The sequence below is a fragment of the Salmo salar genome, chromosome ssa09 (genome assembly GCF_905237065.1).
Source record: "Salmo salar chromosome ssa09, Ssal_v3.1, whole genome shotgun sequence".
In the NCBI taxonomy this organism is placed as follows: domain Eukaryota; kingdom Metazoa; phylum Chordata; class Actinopteri; order Salmoniformes; family Salmonidae; genus Salmo; species Salmo salar.
In genome coordinates this window covers 20,841,529-20,858,311 of record NC_059450.1, presented here as the reverse complement: position 1 = coordinate 20,858,311, position 16,783 = coordinate 20,841,529, and the positions used below count along the sequence as shown (strand labels likewise).

Here is a 16,783-nt window from a genome sequence, read left to right as displayed (position 1 = left end):
TAGACACAAGGAAGCATATTAGATGTGCAGGACATCAGTATGTTGATGGCGGTAGATTTGTCTGTAGCATGGGGGTCTTTTTATAAACTAAGGTACCAGTGAGGATTTCTTACGCTGGACAACTTGTTACAGCTGTTGATAAGTCATTGATAATAATCTGCCAATTTCATTACATTAAGATATAATGGAGGATCATAGCTATATTCAATAAAATTCATGAGTTGATTTAACAACTATGTTTAACCCTTTATCATTGTTGGTATCTTGATGGATTTGTTCAAAATCGTGTGACATAAAACATTACTTTTCTGTCCTTGCATTTATGGCAGTGAAAGTTGTCGTTATATCATATATTAAGCAATAATTAAATAATTAAATTAGACATTGAACTTGAACACTAAGAATCCTGGATCTACATTTTTTGCTTGACTCGTTATGACGTTGTAATTATTTAAATTTGCTTCCCCCAGCCATCTTTGCTGAAGAAATTCACCAGGGACGGGTGGCTTGCGTCAAATTCGTCATTGGAACCACTCGATATGATTGGTCATATAAAAACCTTGTGACCCAAATGCATATAGTGCTCTAACTTCCCCTTGTGGTGGTCTGGAGGAATGAATCCGTGACGCTGGGTACCTCTAAGTCCCGCGGTGTCAGCTCGCAACTTTTAAAGGAGGAACCACTGTAGCTGTAGGAAATTTTTTTTGTAGAGAGATCTCAGAAATGCAGTGTAACTACATAACATTTCGTGTCTCCTAATGTTACGGGGTGAAAACAGTTTTCATGGGCACACAAATCCCAAATAATAAATGTGATTGCAAAATCGAATGCTTCGAACCGAAAGAGTCAACTTACCTTGATACTTAAAACCTAAATAGATACTGTCATTAATGCATAATACTTGTTGGATGCTCATTTGGTCTCCAACTGATTAGTTATGCCATGATATTTTCACACATCATCATCTGATCCAGGAAGGAATTTTCCGAATGACAGTCAGAATTTATTTTGGGGCCCACGCTACAGACGGCTATATCAGTCCCCTAATACGGGATTGTATAATTATTGAAGAAGCACATTAATGACAGTATCGATTTAGGTTTTAAGTATCAAGGTAAGTTGACTCTTTCGGTTAGAAGCATTCGAGTTTGCAATCACATTTATTATTTGGGCCTTTACGTTGGTGAGAATTCTTTTTTTTCATATACAGTACCAGTCAAAAGTTTGTACACACCTACTCATTCCAGGGGTTTTCTAGATTTTTTAAACTATTTTCTAAATTGTAGAATAATAGTGAAGACATCAAAACTATGAAATAACATATGTGGAATCATGTAGTAACCAAAAAAGTGTTAAACAAATCAAAATATATTATATATTTGAGAATCTTCAAAGTAGCCATCCTTTGCCTTGATGACAGTTTTGCACACTCCAGCTTCATAGGTAGTCACCTGGAATGCATTTCAATTAACAGGTGTGCCTTGTTTTAAAAAAAAGTGGATTTTTTTTTCCTTGATGCGTTTCAGTCAGTTGTGTTGTGACAAGGTAGGGGTGGCATATTTGGTAAAAGACCAAGTCCATATTGTGGCAAACCCAAATAAGCAAAGAGAAACGACACTCCATCATTACTTCAAGACATGAAGGTCAGTCAATCCAGAACATTTCAAGAACTTTGAAGGTTGCTTCAAGTGCAGTTGCAAAATCCATCGAGCGGTATGATGAAACTGGCTCTCATAAGGAACGCCACAGGAAAGGAAGACTCAGAGTTACCTCTGCTGCAGAGGATAAGTTCATTGGAGTTAACTGCACCTCAGATTGCAGCCCAAATAAATGCTTCACAGAGTTTAAGTAACAGACACATCTCAACATCAACTGTTCAGAGGAGACTGTGTGAATCAGGCCTTCATGGTTGAATTGCTGCAAAGAAACCACTACTAAGGACACCAATAAGAAGAAGAGACTTGCTTGGGCCAAGAAATCTGTCCTTTGGTCTGATGAGTCCAAATTGGAGAGTAGGTGAACGGTTGATCTCCGCATTTGTGGTTCCGACCATGAAGCATGGAGGAGGAGCTGTGAGGGTGCTTTGCTGGTGACACTGTCAGGGATTTATTTAGAATTTAAGGCACACTTAACCAGCATGGCTACCACAGCATTCTGCAGCGATATGCCATCCCATCTGGTTTGAGCTTAGTGGGACTATCATTTGTTTTTCAACAGGACAATGACCCAAAACACACCTCCAGGCTGTGTAAGGGCTATTTGACCAAGGAGAGTGATGGAGTGCTGCGTCAGTTGACCTGGCCTCCACAATCACCCGACCTCAACCCAATTGAGATAGTTTGGGATGAGTTGGACCGCAGAGTGAAGGAAAAGCAGTCAACAAGTGCTCAGCTTATGTGGGAACTCCTTCAAGACTGTTGGAAAAGCATTCCTCATGAAGCTGGTTGAGAGAATGCCAAGAGGCATGCAAAGCTGTCATCAAGGCAAAGGGTGGCTACTTTGAAGAATCTCAAATGTAAAATACAACACTTTTTTGGTTACTTCATGATTCCATACGTTTTATTTTTATTTTTGATGACTTCACTATTATTCTACAATGTAGAAAATTGTAAGAAAAATTAAGAAAAACCCTTTAATGAGTAGGTGTGTCCAACCTTTTGACTGGTACTCTATATATATATATATATTTTGTATTTCTTATGAATTATACATTTTTTTATGAATTTTTCAGGGGGTGCTGCAGCATTCTCAGCATCACTACTTAGCGTGGCTATGGTTGTGATAGTGAATGCGATGCAACAACAGCCCAAGGGCTTGAAAGAAGGTGTCCAGGAGGAATGTCCAGAATATTTTGGCGTCTCATTTGTGCCTGGATCCATGTTGGATCTAATATCCCTAACGAGTTGATGTTGATCATTTCTTCTTGTCGGCGTGATTTACAGCAGGGTCTCGTTAGATTTAACAGAGAAAGCATCAAGGTATTGTGTTCATCTTTTCATATGTTTTTGTGCCTGGGATTGGACATCGAGTCTACTGTGCGCAGTTGTGTAGGATAGACTATTGTGCAACACCCAAATAAATTATTCTGGATATAATGAGAAGAATTTACACAGCCTAGTGTGCTTATTCACAATATGATCTGTTAATGAAAAAACATGACATTTTGTTTTCATGTTAGACTTGCAATTTTAAAACAATACAAGGGGCCGCCTACTTGAAATTGAATTTGGAGCTCAGAAATGTAATTACCTGAATAGGCCTACTTTGAAAATCAGACATTTCCTAAATTTGGTGCTTGAAAAGGCCTTGTAATTATTGTAGCCAATTTATAAGTTCTCCTGCTCCTTTATAATTATCCGTGATTTCATTTTTGATCCGTTTTTGTGAGAGACGTGACCCCTTTTGTTTGTTTACCGTCGCTTCAATTGAAGGGTGTTGCGCTACTCTGTTGCGGTAAAACCACATGCGGTTATTATGAGGACGACAATATCTAATGTTGGCTTCAACTTGGCTTTCCATACAAATCCTTCCAATAAAATGGGAACCTGGCTTTTGGTCACTTTCTCATTATAAAAACAGCGACGGTGAGATGAATGCTACCGCGCCATTCATTACTTTATTATGTGTGTCGGCCACATAGGTTACAGAAAAATCGCCATTCATGCATCCAATCTATTAAGGCATTGTCCACATTATTCTGAAATATTTTTGAATGTAATAATAATGTCAATATCAATACATTAGCAAGGCCTAAAAAATTGCATCTCGAGCATGCAAGCTAACTCCCTTTTACATCAAAAACATACAAAAGCACATCACAGGAAGCCCCTAATATCTAACAGGTACTGCACACATATATACAGTGCACTCAGAAAGTATTCATACCCCTTGACTCATTCCACATGTTGTTGTGTTACAGCCTGAATTCAAAATTGATTCAATAATTTTTTGTTCTCACTCTTCTACACATAAAACCCCATAATGCAAATGTGAAAACATGTTTTTATAATGTTTTACAAATGTATTGAAAATGAAATGCAGAAATATCTCATTTACATGAGGATTCACACCCCTGTTAGAATCACCTTTGCCAGCGATTACAGCTGAGAGTCTCAATTTTCTTTTTTATTATTCTTCAAATTCTTGTCAATATCGTTATTGATAATTGCAAGACAGCCATTTTCAAGTCTTGCCATAGATTTTCAAGCTGACTTAAGTCAAAACTGTAACTAGGCCACTCTGTAACATTCGATGCCGTCTTGATAAGCAACTTCAGTGTATATTTTGGCCTTGTATTTTAGGTTATTGTCCTGCTGAAAGGTGAATTTGTCTCCCAGTGTCTGTTGGAAAGCAGACTGAACCGGGTTTTCCTCTAGGATTTTGCCTGTGCTTAGCTCTATTCCGTTTATTTTTATCCTCCCAAAAAACTCTCTAGTCCTTGCCGATGACAAGCATACCGATGCTTGAAAATATGAAGAGTAGTTCTCAGTGATGTGTTGTGTTAAATTTGCCCAAACATTACACTTTTTATTCAGGACAATGTTTTTGCAGTTTTACTTTATTTAGTGCTTTATTGCAAACAGGATGCATGTTTTAGAATATTTTTATTCTGTACAGGCTTCCTTCTTTTCACTCTGTCATTTAGGTTAGTATTGTGGAGTAACTAAAATGTTGTTGATCCATGCTCCTAAAACAGCAATTAAACTGTAACTGTTTTGAAGTCACCATTGGCCTCATGGCGAAATTCTTGAGCGGTTTCCTTCCTCTCCGGCAACTAAGTTAGGAAGGACGGCGATATCTTTATAGTGACTGGGTGTATTTATACACCATCCAAATGAATAACTTCACCATGCTCAAAGGAATATTCAATGTCGTTTTTTTTTTTTTTTTTTTTACCTATCTACCAATAGGTTCCCTTCTTTGCGAGGCACGAAGGGACCTTACAGATAATTGTAAGTGTGGAGTACAGAGATGAGGTAGTCATTCAACAATCATATTAAACACTATTATTCCTCACAGTGAGTCCATGCAACTTATTATGTGACTTGTTAAGCACATTTTTACTCCTGAACTTATTTAGGCTTGCCATAACAAATGGGTTGAATACTTATTTACTCAAGACATTTCAGCTTTTCATTTGTTATTCATTTGTAAACATTTAGGCTAGTTACACAACAACATTTAGAAAACGTCACGAGGTGTGAATACTTTCTGAAGGCACTGTATTTGTCCGTAAATGTACATAGTGAACTCGTACACATTGTAAATACGTAAATAGAATGCAATATTTCAGAACATGACCTACTGCTTGCATGTCAAAATCAGACCGGGAAGAATTGATGTTTCTCAATCTCCCCCTATCTGCAAGCGTAGCCAATGACATAACACCAACCAATAGAAATACATAAACATTGAATACATATTTCTGCAGTGGCAAGTGGAAACATAACCAACTCTGCTACACACATGCTGTCCTGACTTACAACAGATGTGAGTAAGTGGATCACTATAGGGCCTGAGTACGATATGATATTCTTGATTCAATTATATTAAAAAAAACATGGAATCTCATCTATAAAATAAACTAAGTAATGCTATGACCTAAGACAGACATAATGCTGTTTGTCTTTCACACTCTCTCAGACATGGTGTTAGGTTTAACATGTTGACCATGTGTAAGTGGATTATACGCTGGTTTTCTGTATGTTGGTCATGTATGTTTAGTGACTGGTGTTGAGGGAGAGGTTTGAAGGATCTGATGTCATCTGTCTCGTTACCAGGACCCAGGTGAGGCGAGGACCAGCCGACTCATCGTCTCCTCAGCAGACTGGGACGTCTCGCACCGTCAAGCGATACCCATCGTCCACTGGCCCCATCACATCCAACGCTCTGCCTAATGGAAACGGACATGACATTGGGAACGGCAATGGACACTCAAGTAACGGCCACAGACCCACCAATGGCCACGCCAGCAATGCAGTGGCGCCAGCAGGTAATGACCAGAATCACCCGAGATGATACAACTGTTCTTTATTGCTTTATTACCCTGCTTTGTAAAAAAAATAGAAAAAATAAGAAAAATGACATGTATGACACACACAGTGAGTTTCTGTCTTCACTGAATGTAACATTAGATTTAGGGGAAAAAGTGTTGTTGGCTCTGTCCCAGGCTCCTCTCTTCTCCCTTCCTCCCTCTGCCCTCCCTCCCCTCCCTGTGGTTTTCATCAGACGAGCGACAGACGTTTGATATCCCAGCCGTGTGCCTGGGGGGTTAGCCGTCTCCACTCTATGCTCTGGAGCATCTCCAGTGTGCAGACACAGGACAGCCCTGCTCCCTCCCTGAAGACCCAGAGAGGGAGGTGGCAGGCACCACGGTCCTCACTGTCACCTTGGCTCCATGACAGTTCACACCCGACAGAAACCCCCCCCACCACCAGAAACCTCCAGAAACAAAACCTTTTAATGACCTACTCCTCTCCCCTCCAACCCTCTCAGAACAGAACAGAACACTGCCCTCTGTAAAGCTGTCTGCTGTCCAAGTTTCTCTTGTTTTTCCATCCTACCAGGGCAACGGGTGTTGAACAGCTTCCCACCATTACACAAGGTTTACTCACACATCTAGAACACCTTATCCCAATGATAAAGGCTTGGAGGCCGGCCTCCGTGCTTAACTAGACCCCCCCCTCCACAGCCATGCCCAGTGACACATCCTCCTTTCAGCTGCACCGTGCCATTGCCCAGGCACTGGCACACACACTCACACATCCAAACACACTCAAACTCATATAAACCTCCCCTTCTGCTGGGCTGGCTAGGCAGCAGGTCCGGGGATTGTGTCTGTCTGTAGTCCATTAAAGATGCAGCTCTTCTCCAGAGCAGCGCTGCTCCTGTTCACCCAGGTCTCTGTGTGTCTTTGTGCTCCAGGGGCCAACCTCACTTCCAACCTTGACCGCATCAAGATTGTCTTCACCCCCATGGTGTGTCGGAGGGTGTGCAGCGGCGGCCGCTGCTACAACAGCTGTGAGAAGGGTGACACCACCACCGTCTACAGTGAGAACCAGCAGCACCAGCCACCCAAGACCCAGGGCTTCAGACTCTGTGAGTGTTCCCCCTTTTCAATTCTCCTTCTCTCGCTCCACTCCTCTCTCTTCCTATGCTGTCTGAATGTAGTCCAGAGGTGAGAGGGGGAAAAAGGGGCTCCTGATAGATAAACCCATTCCCACTGTGGCGCTGTCAACACTGAATGCCAGGCAGTGGGGAGAGAGAGGTGACAGAGTGGGGGAGATTATATGCCTGGGAGCAGTGTGAAAGAGAGAGAAAGGGGAGAGCAGATTAAGAGCAGGTCTCCCTCCCTTCGTGTCGCAGGACTCAGTGGAGGCTAACCACACACGTGGAAGCACCGCTCTCACGCTCCCAACAGTTAGCCCGGTCTCTTTGTGGTTTACACCTTGCTCTCAGCTCCACGGTTAACCATTTAATGTGCTCAATGGGAGAGGGGGAGAGAGACAAAGAGAAAGGGAGAGAGAGGGAGTAGCAGAGTGAATAGGATTTTATAGGGATTACATTAAAGCTGCTATTTATCCGTGGGCTTTGCTACAAACTCACACAGGAGAGTAGTCTCCCTCTCTGCCTCTCCATGTGGGGGGAGAACAATAACCAATACTGGGGGCCCGGCCCGGCCCTGTTTCCCTAGCCCTTACCATACAGCTAAGGCTTACAGTAATCACTCGAACTGATTAAAAGTGAAGGGTGCCCATACCACACACACACATGAACACAGGCTGCCGCCGCCCCACACTTAACACACTAAACTCCTCATGGGAGGAACTGGCTGAGTTATGAATAGATAAACAGGTTGTTTTGTAGATTTATGTTCCCATTAATAGGTTTTTGGAAAATGTAAAGCTTCTCCAAACACAATGACTTGGCAGAGTCGTTGCACAACAATGCATTTCTGGCACTTCTGGATGATCCTGAGAAGCAGTTTGTTTTTATGCTCAATTTTATTTTAAAGAAATCTCTGATCATTAAAACATCAGTAAAAAGACTCCGTTAAAGGAAATTACTCAACATTCAAGCTGGCATTTTGTTGTTGCGGAGGTGCATGCTCCTCCTCAAGGAATGTCAAGTAGACAGCAAACAGCTATGTCATGTTGTTGTTATGTTCCCAACGTGGGGCAGTAAAAACTGGGTGGATTGCATCATTCCACTTTTGGGCTCCCTGGATTCACAACATTGAACAGTTCTTCTAAACCCTGACATACCCTGACAAACCCTTCAACAATGCATGTTAAAGACAGATGGGGGTGGTGCTGGGGATGTATGGGTGTGTGGCACGGGCATGAATGGTATCTTCCTGTCTGTCTGGGGGCTGAATAGATGTGTGAAGGTAGGTAGAGGGTGAATGAGAAAAAAGGTCAGGTTGATGTCTGGGAATAATTCCTGCCCCATGCTGAGGTGGGTTAGGGCGAGGCTGAGCCTGAGGCCGAGGCTGAGACAACACTCTGAGGCGAGTCTGAGTCTGAGACAGAGGCTGAGGCAACACTCTGTGGCGAGGCTGAGTCTGTGGCTGAGGCCGAGGCTGAGACAACACTCTGAGTCTGAGTATGAGACCGAGGCTGAGACAACATTCTGAGGCGAGTCTGAGACTGAGGCCGAGGCTGAGACAACACTCTGAGGCAAGTCTGAGTCTGAAGATGAGGCCGAGACTGAGACAACACTCTGAGGCGAGGCTGAGACAACACTCTGAGGCGAGACTGAGTATGAGGCCGAGGCTGAGACAACACTCTGAGGCGAGTCTGAGTCTGAGCCTGAGGCCGAGGCTGAGACAACACTCTGAGGCGAGGCTGAGTCTGAGGCCGAGGCTGAGACAACACTCTGAGGCGAGTCTGAGTCTGAGCCTGAGGCCGAGGCTGAGACAACACTCTGAGGCGAGGCTGAGTCTGAGGCCGAGGCTGAGACAACACTCTGAGGCGAGGCTGAGTCTGAGACAGGCTGAGGCTGAGACAACAATCTGAGGCGAGGCTGAGGCTGAGTCCTAGGCTGAGACAACACTCTGAGGCAAGGCTGAGTCTGAAGATGAGGCTGAGGTTGAGACAACACTTTGAGGCGAGTCTGAGGCCGAGGCTGAGACAACACTCTGAGGCTGAGTCTGAGTCTGAGACCGAGGCTAAGACAACACTCTGAGGCAAGGCTGAGACAACACTCTGAGGCGAGTCTTAGTATGAGGCCGAGGCTGAGACAACACTCTGAGGCGAGTCTGAGTATGAGGCCGAGGCTGAGACAACACTCTGAGGGGAGTCTGAGTCTGAGACAGGCTGAGGCTGAGACAACACTCTGAGGCGAGGCTGAGTCTGAGGCCGAGGCTGAGACAACACTCTGAGGCAAGGCTGAGTCTGAAGATGAGGCTGAGGCTGAGACAACACTTTGAGGCGAGTCTGAGGCCGAGGCTGAGACAACACTCTGAGTCTGAGTCTGAGCCCGAGGCTAAGACAACACTCTGAGGCAAGGCTGAGACAACACTCTGAGGCGAGACTGAGTCTGAGGCCGAGGCTGAGACAACACTCTGAGGCAAGGCTGAGACAACACTCTGAGGCGAGTCTGAGGCTGAGGCCGAGGCTGAGACAACACTCTGAGGCGAGTCTGAGTCTGAGACTGAGGACCGAGGCTGAGACAACACTCTGAGGCGAGACTGAGTCTGAGGCCGAGGCTGAGACAACACTCTGTGGCGAGGCTAAGTCTGAGTCCGGCTGAGGCTGAGACAACAATCTGAGGCGAGGCTGAGTCTGAGGCCGAGGTTGAGACAACACTCTGAGGCAAGGCTGAGTCTGAAGATGAGGCTGAGACAACACTCTGAGGCTGAGGCCGAGGCTGAGGCTGTCCAGTCCTGTGCAGGGCTGCTCCCCAGATTGTTAAGAATTAATGGCCCTTTGTAGCTGATAATTTAGCCAGCATGTGTAATCACAGGGGCGCTTCCTGTGGGCCTGAACAAAGGCTCCATGTCCCCCTCTTTCTCCACCACTCTCTTTCTTTCCTTCCTTCTCTCTCTCTCTCATTTTCTCTCTCTCTCTCTCTCTCTCTCTCTCTCTCTCTCTCTCTCTCTCTCTCTCTCTCTCTCTCTCTCTCTCTCTCTCTCTCTCTCTCTCTCTCTCTCTCTCTCTCCACCACTTTCTTTCCAGCCAGACTATCATGCCGCAGCCCTCCCTGATTTGCTCACACCCGGAGTCTGTCTGTCTGTCTGTCTGTCTGTCTGTCTGTCTGTCTGTCTGTCTGTCTGTCTGTCTGTCTGTCTGTCTGTCTGTCTGTCTGTCTGTCTGTCTGTCTGTCTGTCTGTCTGTCTGTCTGTCTGTCTGTCTGTCTGTGACAAGGGTTATAGCGCCACAACACGATTGGGTCCGAAGCCTTTAATGCCACAGATACAACTCTCTTTCAACTGCTGTTTTAGAATCCTGCCTCATCACAGGGGTCAGGATAACAGCGTCCAAATATGCATTATAAAAAAGGCATAGATATTTTTTCTTTTTTGCCTTTAGAAGATTCCCTTTTATTGTGCCAGGCTGTTATCGATTTTTCATTTTCCAGGCTTTGAAGTTTGAGTGAGTTGAGGTTAAGGTTTGAGCGTCTCTGTAGATCCTGATATAGAGCAGGTATGTAGGACACTGGCACCTCTGCCAAGAGATAAGCAGAATGAAAGGCTGTGAAAGCAACCTGTCAAACACCAGCTGCTTTTCCTTCTAGAGGAACCCGTCATCACTGCTGGAAGATTGCAGGGCGTAAATCAAACTATATGCAAAGACAATGTCAGGTAGGGATTCAATAGTCTTAAATGCTCAAGAACCAATTGACTCGCTCGTTTGAAATTCTATCCAAGCTGTTATTTTGGTATGTGAGATTTATTTTCTCTTGTATTCCAGTGTTTCCCCTATATGCATTTAGCAGCGATGCACTGCAATTAAAAAAAATAATATATATATATATATGATGCCTTCAGAAAGTATTCACACCCCTTGACCTTTTGTTGTGGCCTGAATTTTAAATGGAAAAATTGAAAAAATGTCACTGATCTACACACAATGCCCCATAATGTGAAAGTGGAATTATGTTTTTTGAAAATTTACAAAATTAAAAGCTGAAATGTGTCACGATCGTGAGTGAAAAAGTAATGAACCCCTTTGTTATGGCAAGCCTAAATAAGTACCACTCTCCATATTTTTAAGCATAGTGGTGGCTGCATGGGTATGTTTGTAATCATTCAGAACTGGGGAGTTTTTCAGGATAAAAAAGAAACGGAATGGTGCTAAGGACAGGCAAAATCCTAGAGGAAAACCTGGTTCAGACAAGACACTAGGAGATGAATTCACCTTTCAGCAGGACAATAACCTAAAACACAAGGCCAAATCTACACTGGAGTTGCTTACCATAAAGACATGGAATGTTCCTGAGTGGCCAAGTTACAGTTTTGACTGAAATCTACTTGAAAATCTATGTCAAGACCTGAAACTGTTTGTCTAGCAATTAGCGAATGGGCAAATGTTGCGCAATCCAGTTGTGGAAAGCTCTTTGAGACTTACCCAGAAAGACTCACTATAATCGCTGCCAAATGTGCTTCAACAAACTATTTACTCAGGGGTGTGAATACTTATGTAAATGAGATATTTCTGTATTTAATTTTCAATAAATGTGCAAACATTTCTAAAAACATGTTTTCCCTTTGTCATAATGGGGTAATTTTTAAATAATTTGTCAGCCATAGTCATTTCACGTCTCGCAAGACGCATGTGTCTCTCTGCAACTTAATTGGTGGCTCGCTGCAATAATCTGAATGAATGTGTTGTGCAAGTTGATTTCCTCAGTCAGCTGAATGCACCGTTAATTAGTTTATGGAACTGTGGTTACGTAAGTAACCTTCGATATCCACTATTAGCTGCTGGGACAAATGTAGTGGTAATATTAATACGAATTTGGCTATAGCTTTTGAATAGTTGAAACTATTTAGCGAATTTAACCACATTCCTGAATGCCAATACTTTCAGGAACATGTCCATCTACGACGTACACAAACTGTGCAGGGCTCGTTAGAAGGGAGGGTAGTGAATCTGAATGACTGGGGAAATGAATTGATTAAAGCATACTTCCTTCAAAAAGCATATACTTCCTTCAAACTGAAATTTGACATTACCTGATTTGACTTATCTTTGTGCTATAACTTTTATTGAGATAATGGCAATAAGGTCAGATTCAAAAGATTAAATAAATACTTTTTACACATTTGTTTCTGTAATAGAGTCCTACATTAGAGAATGAAACAGCTTGATCATCCATGCTAATAGTATCTTAAATATTGTGTCTGAATCAATTTAAAATCATGTATGAATCAGTTTCAATTCGTGACCCCCCAATCCCCCTTATTAGTGATCTGTCATCATGCAAAATTCATACCAACTGTTTTTCTGCCTGCTTGAACACCGAATAGCTCAGATACTCCTGAAAACACGAAATGACCCCAGGAATCGATAGAACATCGCTCAGTGATGTACAAAAACAATATAACATTCAAAATGGGTGCATCTTCTCTTTAATAGGGAGAGGTTATATTAGAAGTGTGTTTCACCTCAGGGTGAAGTTGGAGCTTCATAAACCCATGTCAAATGAGGTTTCTACTAGTGAATGTGGTGACGGTTATGTGAGCAACAGGAAAGTAGTTGTCCATATGAAGTCTCAGTCTACACTACCTATTGGAATTTTCTCTCCTGCTTCTCATTATGTGTATGGGCCCCAGCATATGAGGACGCATAAATCAACTTAATTCAATCTGGCGGTTTCTTACACTAACAAACCTCCCTCCCTTCCTCTCTCCCCTGCAGTCTTCTGTCAGATCCCCTGTCTGAACGGCGGGCGCTGCATTGGCAGGGACCAGTGCTGGTGCCCAACAAACTCCACGGGGAAGTTCTGCCACCTCCCAGCCCCCACTCCTGCCCGACCCACCCCCAGCAGGAAGGACGGCAGCCTGGCCGGACGCAACTCGTCCTCCCACTCCATGTACACCCTGCCGCTGTCCAATCAACAAGGTGATCACCTAGCCGTCTGGCTGGCTGGATGGGACACAGGAACACAGTCTCTGGCCAGGTCTCCAGGACCTCCTCCAGCTAGGCCTCCTGTAGACACGCTGTTTCCTCCAGTTCTGCTGATTTTACTGCTGTCTTTTATTCATCTGATTCATCATGCCCTCTCAACTCTTCTGCTTTTGTTTGAACTAACTCAGGTTTATTTGTTGACTTGCAACGGCCCAGATAGTAACTCTGCTGAATTCTACCTTCGTAAACCAGCAGTGAAAGTCAGAATGGGTTCTCAGTAGAATATGTAATGGGGTGTTTTTTTGGAGTTCCCCATATTGTTCACACAGTGCTCCCTCTTATCAACAGAAGACCCTATAGTGAATTAGAAACAGAGCATGCCCTAACCAGTGCCATGAAGAGCTGCTAAAATAAGCAGCATTAAAGAAGCATTCCCCTTTTGTCCTGGCTTCTCTTTGGCCTGCTGTAAGTAGAAGCAGAAGCTCTCTCTTCAGATTCTCACTTAGCTCCTTTGAATTCCATTCTCCATTTTTTTCCAGCCTTTACTGACTTTATAATGCTAATCTAATGACAGACCACATGTGTGTGTTGTTACATCACAGGGCAGGCATCTGCCTGTCTGTCTGACTGTGTCGAGAGAGTCACTACAAGGCCATGGTAAAGTCATGTGCTCTCTCTCACTCTCTGTAGTATATCAAACACAGGGCCTGTTTGTGGAGCTGTGATTTATGAAAGGTGAGAGTATGTCAAAATTCATGGAAAATTCCTTGGCACATCCTGAATATGGATGTGCTCTGGTGTCACATGGACAAAGGAGAATGTCCTCAACATTACAACAGTTCTGCAATTCCTCCAACCTGTCTTGGGTCATAAACATATAATAATGGAATTCAACTTTTTTGTGTTTTAAGTGTCTTTTCGTTTGTACTGTATCTCTATATGTTAAGACCTAACTTGGGCCTTACAACCCTTTGAGAAGCATCACTGCAAGGTCAGGTCCAGGACTATTCATCATGCTCTTTCCCATGTCCAGACAGATTGGGCTCAATGTGTTTCTGCTGAATGTGGTAGTAGAGTGTTGCCTGACAGACTGTGCTGTGCGCTCTGTGTCCTGTCCAGCCTCTCTACACCCGTCCATGGTGAATGTCCACATCCAGCACCCCCACGAGGCTGAGGTGCAGATCCACCAGGTAGCCCGGGTCAAGCCTGGCCAGAGACCCCCCGCGGCTGAGGGGGCTCACTCTGTACAGCAGCGCTCCCAACCTGGCAATAGCATCGGAAATGGGCATGGGCACACCAGACCACACAACCGACAGAACGGCTACGTGGGGAGGTGCTTCCAAGAGACCGTTGATGGACAGGTATAGCACGGTCCTCTGAGTATGATGTTTTGAGTGGCATACTCTGAACGCAGTACATTATAGTTGATGATGATCTTAGCAGTCTTTAGGGGTGGAGACCAGGTTTGGCTTCCGTGTGTCTTACCGTCTGTCTGATAGTAGGTGTTTGGGACAGGAAGTCTGTCTGTGGCTCTGAATTATACTGCAGCCAGGATTTATAAGCTCTCAACACATTGATCATCTCGTGTTCCCCTCCCAACACCCACAGACGTGTTATGAGTTAGGCTTGAGAGGGAGGACTAAGGTGAGAGGCTGAAATCCACCCAATGTCTCAAACACAGAGCGATCTCCTTCACACACACACACACACCACCCTCTCATCTCTCTCTCACACACACTCTCTATCTCATCTCTCACACACAGAGCGTAAAGAGCAGTGGTGGGGGTTGGAGGAACCCATGGAGGTAGAATCTGAAGACAGGCTCATTGGAACAGCTGGAATGGAATATGTGGAAAGGTATCAAACACATGGTAACCATGTGTTTGCGATACCGTTCCATTCCAGCCGTTACAATGAGCCGTTCCTCAGATTTCTACCTCCACTGGTAACGAGAGCTCCTCATCGTAGGTTCTGTACAGGCAGCATCTGTTGGCTTGGCTGTGAGAGATGTTGTTATTCCCCCTGCCTCCTGTTTCCAACTCTAACAGTAGTGTCCTCTGTAGAGCCGCTGCAAGCCCAGTGTTAGGCTATGTGTTATCGGCTGCTTGACACGCAGAGCAGAGAAAGTGTATGTTCGTGCTGGAAGGGATCTCTCATTGTCCATGCCATTTTGAAAATAACCTACAGTCAGATTCATGTCGCTCATTGGTCCCCCCTCCAAAAAAAAAGAAGATCTCTGTTTGGTCTTGACTGACTTTACCAATTAGGTGTTCCATAGCAATGTGTCCTTAACTCTTTTCCCAAAGCTCCATGAGGCACCATTTGCCAGGCAGAATTCAGTGATGTTTGATAATAATCTCTCCACAATTAGCCAAGTTCCTTAATGAGCCAAGCCAAGAGCAGCAGCAGAGCTATTCCTGGTTCAGCCTGTTTATGTCCTCTGCTGCGGCCTAACCAGTCTCAGATGTGTTCAGTTCAGCTCACTCTATCCTCATTCAGAGGAGAAGACTCACAAACAGCTAAACACCCACACACACACACACACACACACACACACACACACACACACACACACACACACACACACACACACACACACACACACACACACACACACACACACACACACACACACACACACACACACACACACACACACACACACACACACACACACACACACACACACATATAGTCTGATTAAACACACGCACACACACAAACACACACACACACAGTATATAAAGTCAGGTTAAACAACATGCTGTCAGAGTGGAAAAAGGGAAGGTGTAGGTGATGTGTCCTGTGTTGTGTGAGTGTGTTGAGATGTGTGTGTGTGTGTTATCATTTCAGTGTGGGAAGCCTCTTCCTGGCCTGACCAAACAGGATGACTGCTGTGGAAGTGTGGGTGCCTCATGGGGCCTGAACAAGTGCACAGAGTGTCCAACCAAACCAGGTGAGTCCCCTTTACCCTCACATCCTGAACACACTGAACCAGTGAACCTAGATCCTCCCGAGCTATTCCTTCTGTTATATCTGTTATCTTATGATGTGTTCATTTGGCTAAACAATGTATTTTACGTCAATCATGAACACAATCTATCTCTGAAATGAACAGGCAATCCCTTTAACAGTGGGGTGATCATTCAGGATGATTACTGACTTTTGTATCCTAGATTAGGAGGATCGTGCCTCGACTATTGGCATCACTTATCGTCTCATTGTAAAATGTAGCTGTTTTCGCTTCTAAAAACAAAACAAGTTACCAAATGAAAACACATTTAGCATGACTAACAAAGACTAGCAGGAGTGCCACCCAGCCTGCCGTCAGGGAGAGAGAGAGGCCAGCTCTGCCTCTACTATAGCTATCAGAAGAGAAATGGACGGCCATGGTTCCTGACCAGAGCTCCCTGTGCTGCTGCTGCTGCGGCGGTTTTGAAAAGCCACCGTGTGCCCGTTGGGTGGTTCTTCCCCTCTCTCTGTGTGTGGAGGCAGCAGACTCTCAGTAAAGTTGTTGGCAGCGTTTCTTCATTATGTTTTAAATAGAGGAGTGCTCCGGGCCCCTGATGACCCCCACCCAAGGGCCTCCAGGCCCTACTGAAGCTCCCCACGAGGGTTGTTTGGTGGTTGGGAGAGACGGTCCCCGCCCTGCTCTTCCCTGTTAATCCTATCAGGAAGAGGCCTGGCTGCGGTAGATGTCAATAGCCTGT

The 16,783-nt window shown here is 44.4% G+C and overlaps 1 protein-coding gene across 2 annotated transcripts in view; it reads left to right on the top strand.

The window, feature by feature from the left end:
• LOC106611061 (latent-transforming growth factor beta-binding protein 2) overlaps positions 1-16,783 on the top strand; it is a 155,148-nt gene that overhangs the window by 79,288 nt on the left and 59,077 nt on the right. For both annotated transcript variants that reach the window (XM_014210914.2, XM_014210912.2), the window contains exons 4-8: positions 5,781-5,992; positions 6,925-7,098; positions 12,864-13,067; positions 14,193-14,434; positions 15,927-16,029. In XM_014210914.2, the coding sequence (XP_014066389.1) occupies positions 5,781-5,992; positions 6,925-7,098; positions 12,864-13,067; positions 14,193-14,434; positions 15,927-16,029 (935 nt within the window). The remainder of the gene's footprint in view (positions 1-5,780; positions 5,993-6,924; positions 7,099-12,863; positions 13,068-14,192; positions 14,435-15,926; positions 16,030-16,783) is intronic.